This window comes from Phalangium opilio, unplaced genomic scaffold (assembly GCF_054372755.1).
Source record: "Phalangium opilio isolate 3A_F unplaced genomic scaffold, DU_Popi_V2 ptg000037l_1, whole genome shotgun sequence".
Lineage (NCBI taxonomy): Eukaryota > Metazoa > Arthropoda > Arachnida > Opiliones > Phalangiidae > Phalangium > Phalangium opilio.
The window spans coordinates 3789250-3800513 of NW_028324160.1; the positions used below are offsets into that span (position 1 = coordinate 3789250).

The window sequence follows — 11264 nt, forward strand, 5'->3', positions numbered from 1 at the left end:
TCCACTTATGAGCAGTCAAATCCTGAAAAATCGATCATAGATTCATTACAACCAGAGCAATCAAAGAACCATATATCAAATACGTCATCAACTCCCAGCTCTGATTGGCCGTTTTTGGTTGAAGATTCTGATAATACTTCTTTACGAGATCGTACTCCATGGAACTGGATATGAGGGCGTTGTATAGCACACTCGATACAGTTATGTACTAACGCGGTGATGAAAGTCGGTGGCAACAGTAGTGAAATGATTAAGTTCATATCGCTCGCAAACAAGATTATAAAGTTCTTCTGGAAATCGCCCAAGTGGACTGCTAAGCTTAGAACACTGACAATGGGTCGTGATGTACTTTTGCCTGGTACAACTCGGTGGAATAGTTTATATTATGCAATTGAACGATTGAACGAGGTTGGTTAAGTGAGTGCAGGAGAGACTTGTCGCATATTTCTAACACTACATGTTTCTCCTAGGAGGGGATCCTTGACGCAATAAGAAAAGTTCTTATCCAAGCGAAATTAAGTAATAAGGCTGGAATTGACGCCACACTTTTGTGTCTTCCATACAGCCTAGAATCACATTCTTTAGAGTTTTTAGCCCTGTTTAAACCAATGAAAGACGCTACACAAAAAATTCAAGGAGATGGTCCAACTGCATGTGATGCTATTTCAGTGTTAATGGAAGCTTTTATGGAAGTAAGGGACTGCGAAAACGGAGATATTTGTAGAAGAGAAGGAGAAACTGCTCCTCGAAATGGCTGCAAGAGACCTTAAACGGCAGAATTACTTCACTCTAAGAAATGAAAGTGTTAAAAATGTGTTTAAAGGGTGTTATTTACGGCAGGCGGCGTGCGAAAAAGTAAGTGGGGCATCGCTATCACAGGATTTTAAACTTCCGCGCTTGTTTTTCACGGGTTACATAGTTAAATTGATTATTTAGATGTTAATTAACATAATTAAATTAACAACGATATTATATAAAACTTTTAACGATGCACTCCTAACAACGCACGTTCACGCGAAAAAAGCGGCGTCGATAACGTTGGGTGTCGTTCGACTTTAATTTAAAGGTTGCCACAAGCCATAAATAAAATAAAAGACTTGTGCCTCAATTTCACTACTGAGACGAAATTTGTTAGTAAAAGGGTCAATACCCTCAATTTAAATCTCATTAATAAGTGAAAAATCTGGTGCGTGTTTATCACAAGAGAATCCACTTACAAATATATCGCTCGAAGAATCCAGTAAATATTCAAGTGTAAACCCCGCAAAGAAACGTCGAACTACAGTACGGATATTGTTTATTCATGTCTTATTTGAAAATAAATTATTATATTGTTCGTAGCCAGTTCATACAAACGCTACCACATAAAATAATGGGTTTCGTTAAAGATTCTCAAACACAAACTATTCTTGAAAAATTGGTTTTCTAAATTGCTTCTAATGTAAAAAAAATAATTCCCTAAACTTAAAGAAGAATTACCAGCTTTAAGGGATGTAGCTTGCCAGACAAACATAATATCAACTGAAACTGAGGATTTTGAAGTGAGTGCTAGCCAAGAGGCAAAACGTTTCTTGGATAGAGAATTAGACGAAGGAGAGACTCCTGACATCAGTTATACACCCTCAGAATTACCCAAAGATGACATAAAAAAGTACGTTCAGTGTATAACTGATGTCAAGAGTCTCTCCTTCGTCTAATTCACTGAACGTTTTGCCTCTTGGCTAGCACTCACTTCAAAATCCCCAGTTTCAGTTGATATTATGTTTGTCTGGCAATCTACATCCCTTAAAGCTGGTAATACTTCTTTAAGTTTAGGGAATTATTTTTTTTACATTAGAAGCAAATTACCTTTATCAGTAAACGTCGTGCTAACGATGAACATGACCTCGTGATTCGCCAAGGCCAACTTGTTCAAAATCACTCCCGTCCCAAAACGACCGATGATCATATGTCCCTTACATTCCTAAAGTAATTGCAACCTCCTACGCCAATCCTGGCTCTCAAATGTCTCCATCTCTATCTTCCTCTGACAGCGTAACATTCACTCACCAACAACATTCTCTCCCGCCTTTCCAAGCTCTTATAGACTAAATACAAACCCCACGCCCACCCTCCAATCTCGTTGTGATCCTCTTTAACGCCCATCATCTCTTCGGTAAACGCCACGACCTCATAGTCCTTTCTCCTTCCTGGACTATTGACTGCATTTGTGTTACTGAAACCTGGGCTACCCCCACCCATAAAGATGCAGTTCATAATCTGCCAGGATATACTGTCGTGCGTCGAGATCGTTAGCATCGCACTGGTGTTGGGGTATTGATTTTTATACGTCAAGATATTGTATTTCATAAATTTAACGTCCCGGTGACCCATCCCGAATCATTATGGCTCAAACTTAAACCTCATTCATCATCATCTTGGATTAACCTTGCATGCATCTGTCGTCCTCCGAACTCGTCTAAAGAAGATTCTTATAAACTCTTCAACGATATAAAAAATCTTTCTACCCGTAATAGTGAAACTATTATCACTGGTGATTTAAATATGCCGACGATTTGTTGGGATACCGTGACAACTACACCTGGCTCATCTGTTATACAAGCCGACTTTATTAATTTACTTGACTCTTCAGCCCTCTGTCAACATATAACTTTTCCAACTCGTTTCAGTCAGAGCGCATCAACGAAAGCAAGTACTCTCGACCTTTTCATAACAAAGGCTCACATTCAACCGACAGTTACTTCCCTTAGGCCAGTTGGGGGCAGTGACCACGCTACGATACATGCGATCTATCGCCTTCCTTCAGTAACTACACCTACCCTAAAAAACGATGTCTTCGATTATGACTACAGCCAGGGTGACTACACGCGGCTTAACGTATTACTAGATTGTCATGACTGGTCACCCTTACATCAATTACCAACTGAGGAAGCTTGGAAATACTTCAAAACCACTCTCTTTGCCTACGTCTCTCAAAGTATACCTTTATTTAACCATTCGGCAAAACGCAATACCAAGCCATGACTTTCTCTGTCCACCAAGGGTGCGATCCGAAAAAAAGAACGTCTTTGGAAGAAGTTCCGTCATACCGCTAATACCGGGGACCAGCGTCGGCACTCCGCTTTGCAACTTCAGTACAAAACATAATCCAACTAGTTAAAAATTATCTCATTTCCGCTGCAGCCAAATCTTTTCAGCGTAAACTCAAATCTGTTAAAACTAACCCTCGTGCTTTTTACCGGTTTGCGCGCAATAAAATTTGATCGCTACCGTCGCGTCTCAATATCCACTTACGCAATGGCCAGAAAACACTCGGATTACGAAGTGACAAACTTTCTCAATCAGACCCTCGTCAGCAACTTTAATTCGAACTATCGAGATCTTACTGACCTACCCCCACCACTCTCATTTATCATGCCTTCCCACTGGCCATTATATTTACCATACACTCCACGCACTAGATGCAAAAAGTGCCTCTGGCCCGGATGACATACCTAATCGCCTTCTAAAAAACTGTGCTTCGTCCCTATCTCACCCCCTTCACCCCCTTCACGCTCTTTTTAGCCTCTCCCTTTCCGCTCATGTAACCCCTATTTATAAGGGCACGGGCAGTCGAAGTGACGCGACAACTTATCGACCGATTAGCCTTACTTCAACTATTTCCAAAGTTTTTGAGAAGTGTCTCCGCCTACCCATGTTCGATTTTGTTACCTCTCACCTAAGTTCGTTTCAACACGGTTTCCTCAAAAATCGGTCAGTTGAGTCCAATCTACTATGTGCCCTTCACACATGGTTTCAGGCTTTTGACGATGGTCACAGTGTGGATATTATTTATCTGGATATTGCTAAGGCTTTTGATACGGTACCTCATCAGCGTCTTTTGGCCAAGCTTCAGGCCTTAGGCATCCGTAACAATGTTTACCGTTAGATTCAGTCGTATCTTCTCCATCGAACACAATCGGTACGTGTTGGTGCCTGTCTTAGTGATCCCCTTCCAGTCACTAGCGGTGTCTCCCAAGGAAGCGTACTTGGGCCCCTATTGTTCCTAATTCTAGAGGGCCGGTAGGCCCTTCTAGATAAGATCCCACACCCTCCCGTAATGTTAAATGAAAATTCACAGATTTTTGCCGATTTTCCCATAGGAATAACATGGGGTTTTTGGTGCTCCTGCACATCGAATCATTTAAAAACTAAAGCGAAGTTACGTTTCGGAATACTTTCAAATTAACAAGTAACTATTCAAGGTGTGCCTTTTTCAAGTTTCATCAAAATTAATTAAGTCTAAGTATGTTAATTTAATTAAAAATGTAAGTACCTCAAAAGATTATTCTACAGCAGACGACGCTAGTTGTTCATTACTCTACAGTAGACGACGCTAATTTGCCATTTCACTGCCTTGAAACTTTAACTTGATATTTTTCAATAAATATAACACTATATTCATTAAAAATTTCTCTGGCGGGTCTAATTTTCGTTTAATTATGTGTCTCGGTTGAAATTCTATACTTAAGATACCTTTTTAATTTATATTTTAGATGTTAGTTTCGACCAAGCTTAGGCCATGGATTTATAATAGAAGCTTACGCTTCCTGGATATTTCACTGGAGCCTTCAGTAGGGCATTTTGATTTTAAACACATTTATGTCATAAAAATTCGCGCGGGTGGGGACTGGGGGGGGGGCCTGATGACGTAGAAATTGAGGCAAACTTTTTCTTTCGGCGCGCGTGCGCGCGCGCTTTTCTAAAAATTATTTCGCGCGCGCTATTAAAAATTACTACTCGATCACGTGAAAACCTTCAACCCCCCTCTGAATTTGCCTCAAATTCTACGTCACAAACGCGCTTGCCAGGCTGGTACTATTTCAGACGAGGAATAAATGTTGTACGCGTTTTAAGGTGAGTGAAATATCAAGGAAGGGTAAGCTTCTATTATAAATCCATGCTTAGGCAGACTATTAAGTGAGTCTATGCAATGGGTGATTGTAAAAGCTTGAAGGATATATGGATCAGTGTTGGAAATAAGGATTTTTTTAAAACTGGACCTGTGGCCTAGGTATTTTAATTAAAATAACTGGCCACGGTGTCACTCACTGTAAACGTACAAGGGCAGTGAACGCAATGTCATGGATAATTGCAATCGTAAAGTGGACTGTAAAAGATACGGCTTTGATAGTTTAACAAGATATGCCCCAAGGCATATTAACGCTTTTTGCAGTGTGATATTGTCTTTAACAAAACCCGAAATAAGGGATATTCACACCGGCAACGTCAGTTCCATTCACGCTACCAATAAGCAAAGGCGTGGGAAAGTATAGGAAAAATATCGATAGCTAAACAACAATCGTAGTGGCGCAAACGTAGAGTATCCGCATCCCACACCGGCGTCGTCAGTCACTCGTAAGTTCAAATCCCGCTAGCTCCAAAAGACCGCATTTTCTCGTCGAAAATATGATCGAATTTAGTATAGATGTCGCCTAGTGCGGTGGAGAATCAAATTCCGGCGAGCTCTGCCGCGTAATTTAAATTTACGAAAATGTACGCGAACGCGAAACAGCCAGCCTGCCTGCCTGCCTGCCTACCTGCCTGCCTGCCTGCCTGCCTGCCAGCAAGCCTGCTTCCAGGGGTCGCCGTATAAAGCTTATTGCTATAGGCAAAAAGCTTAAAAATCGTGGCAGGATGTTGGTTTTGAAGTTGACCATAAAGCTCGGGTTCTAAAACGAATTGTGAGCCGTATCTTATAAGAATTAGTAGAAGTGTAGAGCCATTTTTAACCTCGTCCTAGAAGTGAAAAATTTTGCATTTCAGGCAAAAAATTGTTTTATAATAGATTAGTACAAATGCAGACTGAAGGAACAGATATTATATAAAAAAGGACTTGGTTTGCCCAAGCCTAAAAAACAAAACGATAAGAGTTTTTTCCAGTTGACTGAAGCTCAGATATTTTATTTTTCTATATAATTTTAAAGACAATCCGTATTTTACTACTCTTTAAAATTTAATTCAATCTCCTTATTTTACTGGTAGTGGATTTATTTCCTATAAATTAATTGAAATAAAAAATTACTTATCTCAGATTTTTCAACAACAATTCCATTTTCGTAAAATTATATCATGAAAAATCTGAGATAAGTAATTTTTTATTTCAATTAATTTATAGGAAATAAATCCATTACCAGTAAAATCAGGAGATTGAATTAAATTCTAAAGAGTAGTAAAATACGGATTGTCTTTAAAATTATATAGAAAAATAAAATATCTGAGCTTCAGTCAACTGGAAAAAACTCTTATCGTTTTGTTTTTTAGGCTTGGGCAAACCAAGTCCTTTTTTATATAATATATATTAATGATCTCCTTACTAACCTCGTCTCCCAACTATGCCTCTTTGCGGAAGATTTAAAAATTTATCGAGTGATCCGTTGTTACAATGATGTTCACCTATTGGAGTCTGACCTTATTCGCCTTGAAGCTTGGTCAAAAACAAACGGTCTGGCATTCAATGGCCAAAAATCTTCAGTCTTGTCCATCCAGCGTTCAAAAATTGACGTCAATTTTCCATCCCCTTACTTCATTGACAATCAAAACAAATGAAGTTGATCTCTTTGAAATTTTCAGCAAGAGGAAATGTTAGTGGCTTTAGTTAGCATTGCCCGCCCTCACGACAAAGTCGCACCACCAAATTCGGAAGAGATCCTCATGACACGAGAATATCTGAGGCACGTGAAAATGATTTTTGAAGATGGGGTATTGTTTGGAAAGAAAAAAATTAAGCCCTCAAAATCAAGAGGTTCTCCTTTCAGTGTTATCAGGATATTTGTTTTTTGTACAATGGCTTGATGAAATACTGGGTTAGTTGAAAATATATTTCCAAATATTTTTTTTTAAAAAACTGTCATTAAAGACAAAGAAGATAAAGTGTAAAAGAGAAGTGTAGAAAATGAACTGCCTGAAGTAAGAGATTTTTAAATTTTCCCTTTGGAAGACATGATTATAAAATATCAATTATTTTTTATGATTATATATGTTTTTTGAGGGAGGATTATCACCCCACGAGTAAAAATACCGACTTCGGTAGATTAAAAAACTTTTTCGGCGGGTGTATAACTAAACTGCAATTTCTAGTTTATTCAGTTTTCTCGTTTCATACATACGAAATGAATATTCCAAGTAGTACCGATGACGACGAACGACATCTTCACCTCAGTACTTCCGAAGAAGACGATGAGCCAACAAACGTGGTAAGTTAAAAGGAGGGGTCATGACATATTGCACTTGGGGACATTAAGCATGACACAAAATGGGTAGTCAAGGTATACAATTAGTGCAACGCATTCTTGTTATAAGTATGAAACTATGTTCCATTTTACGCTTAGTCTCCTCACAAAAACTACCCACTGTATAAAACTAATCATTCTAATATTTTCGAAGGTGCAAAAGTACAATCTGAGATGCCGGGAAAATTTGAAAACACCGAGGCGGGGCGAGGTCGAGGGCACCCCGAAGCTGTGCGAGAGCGGCGGCACCCCGAGGAGGGGCGAGAGTGGCACCGAGTAGAGTAATTATAGACCGAGTAGCGCCGATTGGTGAAATTCGACGTCACAGATCAAAGGTTTCATCTACGGCGGTGCACGCATTTTGTTTCGCGTGTACGTGAATAGATGGCGTTATACACTCCCTCCATCAGTTCGGAACTGCAGAACTGATTTGAAACGATCTAAATCCCACAATCCATATGTCGTCTGCTTTTGTTTCATGTAATAGGAAAAAGTACGTTAACGTTTAAGCTAAGGCAAGGCAACGGGTAATATAGGCGGCAATGGTAGGTAACATGAAGGTATGTATATATATGTAAAGGTATTTTATCCATTAACTGAGTACACCAACAATGTGTTTATGTATATACTATTTATTCGTGTAGTGAAGAATAGGTACACCTTTGAGCGTTTTCGTTACATGCTTCGCTCGTATATAAACACGGGTACGTACATATTTCGCTATTGCCTTCGATCTTACATTGCAACACTCGCGAAAGATGTGTCTGTACCTGTCTGTATAGTCATGAACTGACTTGGAAAATACATTAAAAGGATCGGTTACTGTATCTAGGTTATCTAAATGTTTCTCCCTCAAACATTCTTCGCAGGACGTAATAAACTTGAGGAATAACGTTGATGGCTGTTTGAGGTTTCCGAAAGCTTTGTTTCCAGCATGAATTGCATCAGGATGCAGGGTATGGTTAGATTGGGGGTCGCAAATGCTATCGAAACATTGACAACACACCTTGTTTTCAAGTGAAAAGCAAATGTAGCCTGCTAGATAGTAGACTGACATACTGTCTAAGGTTACAGGTATATCTATTGGGTTAGTGCTAGTAAGCCCTAGAGTGTCAACAATAAATCCCAGGCTATCAGGACCATTACACGCGTGCATATCATATGATCTACTTAAGTAACATTCATCCTCAGGCGATATATCACCTTCCATGACGTCTACTTGGAGGAATGCGTTATCGGGATCAGTAATTGATGCGAGTCATCCGCCTCTTGGTATCTTTCAAAGACTTCCAGTAATTCACGCTGAGCATCTGGACTGCGTTCTGTATCAGGCATATGCAGGACAGGATGTAGTTCTTCAACGACATGGTATCCGTTGCATTACAACTCACATTATTGTCAGAGGGTACTGTGACACTATCACGTTCCAAAGGCTCATGAAGGTTGCAATGTCTACGAGACACTGGTGGTTTTACTATGGTACTCAAAATGTCTGGTGAGATATATATTCCTGCAGTTGTTTAATAAGCAATATTCGTAATCGCTGTCTAAATGCCTTTGCTGTAGGGTATCTATTTCCTCTGTCACGTATACGACCGAACAAACTCTCTAAGGCGTTTTGATTGAATCGTTCTGGCATGATATATGTAAACCCATCCTGTCTTAGGTACTCGCCTAAGTGAAGTATTGATATTGTTGACATTATTAACCCTGTCTGACACGGTTTCCAAGAACGCCCGATTTGTATGCGTTCAATGATGGACATTACTTCTTGTAGCAGACGTCTTCTCTCTACATTTAAGGCCTTGCTCTTGCAACAACCTCGCATGATTGCAAACCAATTGCACATCAAACGGCAGAACCAAGCAGTTGTCTTCGCAGCTTGGTCAAGCCTATTTACCTGCACAAGTGTTTCCAAGGCCGCAGCTGTGGAGCTACTTAAGACGTCTTGCGCAAGTAGAACCCTCATTTTTTGGTAATGCGATGGATTTACATGTGTCGCGGTCAGTTTTGGTGCCAATTTTAATTCAGACGTTGATTGCAGGTTCACAAGTCCCTTATGTACTTCACATCAACGGTGTCACTTGGAAGGTCATATTGAGCTACAATATCGGGTGGTATTTTCATGGTGTTGTTCAAGAGCGCTGTTCTAATATTATTGAACACATGGGGTGGATCAGCCATCACATAAATGTCTTTACTTGGTTTGCACGGGTGAGGAAATGTGTTTCGTCTCTCATGTGCATTAACCTTGATCCCCATAAGATTTAAACTTCTAAGGTTGTTGGGACCCATGTCACTCACTAGTGAAACCACTTGCAGGCCAATATTGTCAAGAGCTTTGATACAGTCCGTGATTAATTGTGTTTGATCTCGTCCATTGACACTGTTTCCTGTTAGGTGGTACGCCAAAATATATTTCCACTTTGACTAGCGGAGCGTACCATTATCACAGCAGCATGGGTAGCCTTGTTGTCTCCTGGAAGGGTTGCGTTACCAATTACTTGTTTCAGCCCAGCATCGTATTCAACCGCTTGCCTAATCTGGATCTCGTCCACCAGTATGACCACTTTCCGTTGCATGTCTGTTAGACTTATTACATGGGTTTTAAGGATATTCAGTGCATCGTCTTGAATTCCAGGAGGTGCCTGGAACACTTCAATGGACTTTTGCAATGTTCTAATTGCGGGTAATGGGAATCCACGGTGTCTAAGATACTGATAACCTTTGTTGCCAACATTATGAAGTAAAGACAAGGATTCACACTTGGTTTGAGCTGACCACTGGCAATTACGTGTGATGTCCACTACACGTTTAATCTGATCTTCAGTGAAAAGCTTCTCCCAAGCTAGTTTGTACGCGTTAAGGCGTTGAATTGTCTTTACGAGTTCCTTATTCTCGTTCGATAACCGTTGAATAGTTAAATGCGATACAAGCACCTCATCGCTGTCATTGCGTGTGTTGTGTGTGGCATCTACGGTTTGGGTTAGCTTATGTGCCATAGAATCATCTGGGTGAAGTGTTTGTGTCGCTTGAGTTAATGTACTATTTGATGATGTTTGACACATTGTAACACTTAATGTTGATTGGATTAGCTGTTGGGTAGCGTTAGTTTCAACATCTTGATCCCTGATATTGATAGATACATTGGCACCTTCAGGATCATTGTCTTGATTCGTCGTGTTACACATAGGTGTATCGCTCGTGGCACGCTATGGATACCAATATGATATACCATTATTAGACAGTGATACCTATTAAGGCAACTAGTATTACATCGAATCGACTGTACGACTATGAGGCTGGGTGGATGTAATTGGGACATCTTGCTATGATTGCAGTAAGAGCTGCTAATTTGAGCCTATCGAATAGTGCGTCGCGACAATAATAGTAACATGTGTCTTACCGTTATACAGGAGAGTGTATTGCTGTGAGAAGGGATCACAGATATACGTCGCTGGAATCGGGAAGCAATTGTAGGAATGGCCAACGGTAACTTCTGTCCTTTCACACCAAAGGCGGTGGTTGCAAAATGATCCTATTGTTATAAACGCCATTATAGTAATAATAATAAATTATTGTCACATGAAGGATATTTAATAAATATTTGAGAATTATTGCTGTACTTCTATTCGTACCTTACAAACACTGAGGTTAGTCAATGGTTTATTGGTTGGCCGACCAAGAAACAAAAGCCACTTCCTATTGATATCGGGGGTTCTTGGTATCCGATACATTGGTATCCCTGAATCCGTTCTGTTGCTGCAGTGCAATACAGCACACTTTCGTTGTTTGACACCTACCATGGCTTTGTTTTGAACAAATGACACAATTTTATCGCAATAAAGCTTTATTATCTCCATAACAAAATACAATGATGTCACAAACGGTTTTTAACACGATTAAATCTCGCGGGCAGTTCCGGTTTACCACTTGTTGGTTCGTATCAGATCAGTTCTGCAGTTCCGAACTGATGGAGGGAGTGTATAACGC

At 40.0% G+C, this 11264-nt stretch overlaps 1 protein-coding gene across 11 annotated transcripts; it reads left to right on the top strand.

The window, feature by feature from the left end:
- Positions 1-7219: 7219 nt before the first annotated feature.
- Positions 7220-10888, top strand: LOC149683414 (uncharacterized). 11 transcript variants are annotated; one of them, XM_089871223.1, is made up of 10 exons: positions 7220-7235; positions 7426-7831; positions 7916-7975; positions 8104-8227; positions 8463-8766; positions 9049-9246; positions 9316-9485; positions 9672-9831; positions 9913-10611; positions 10688-10888. In XM_089871223.1, exons 4-7 carry the CDS (start codon positions 8206-8208, stop codon positions 9422-9424), a joined length of 633 nt encoding a protein of 210 aa, XP_089727349.1. In that variant the 5' UTR covers positions 7220-7235; positions 7426-7831; positions 7916-7975; positions 8104-8205; the 3' UTR covers positions 9425-9485; positions 9672-9831; positions 9913-10611; positions 10688-10888. The 11 variants fall into 11 exon arrangements, with proteins under 11 accessions (XP_089727349.1, XP_089727348.1, XP_089727345.1 ...); XM_089871222.1 differs by having other exon boundaries at positions 7221-7235; positions 7426-7975; XM_089871219.1 differs by lacking the exon at positions 7220-7235 and having other exon boundaries at positions 8141-8227.
- Positions 10889-11264: the final 376 nt, after the last annotated feature.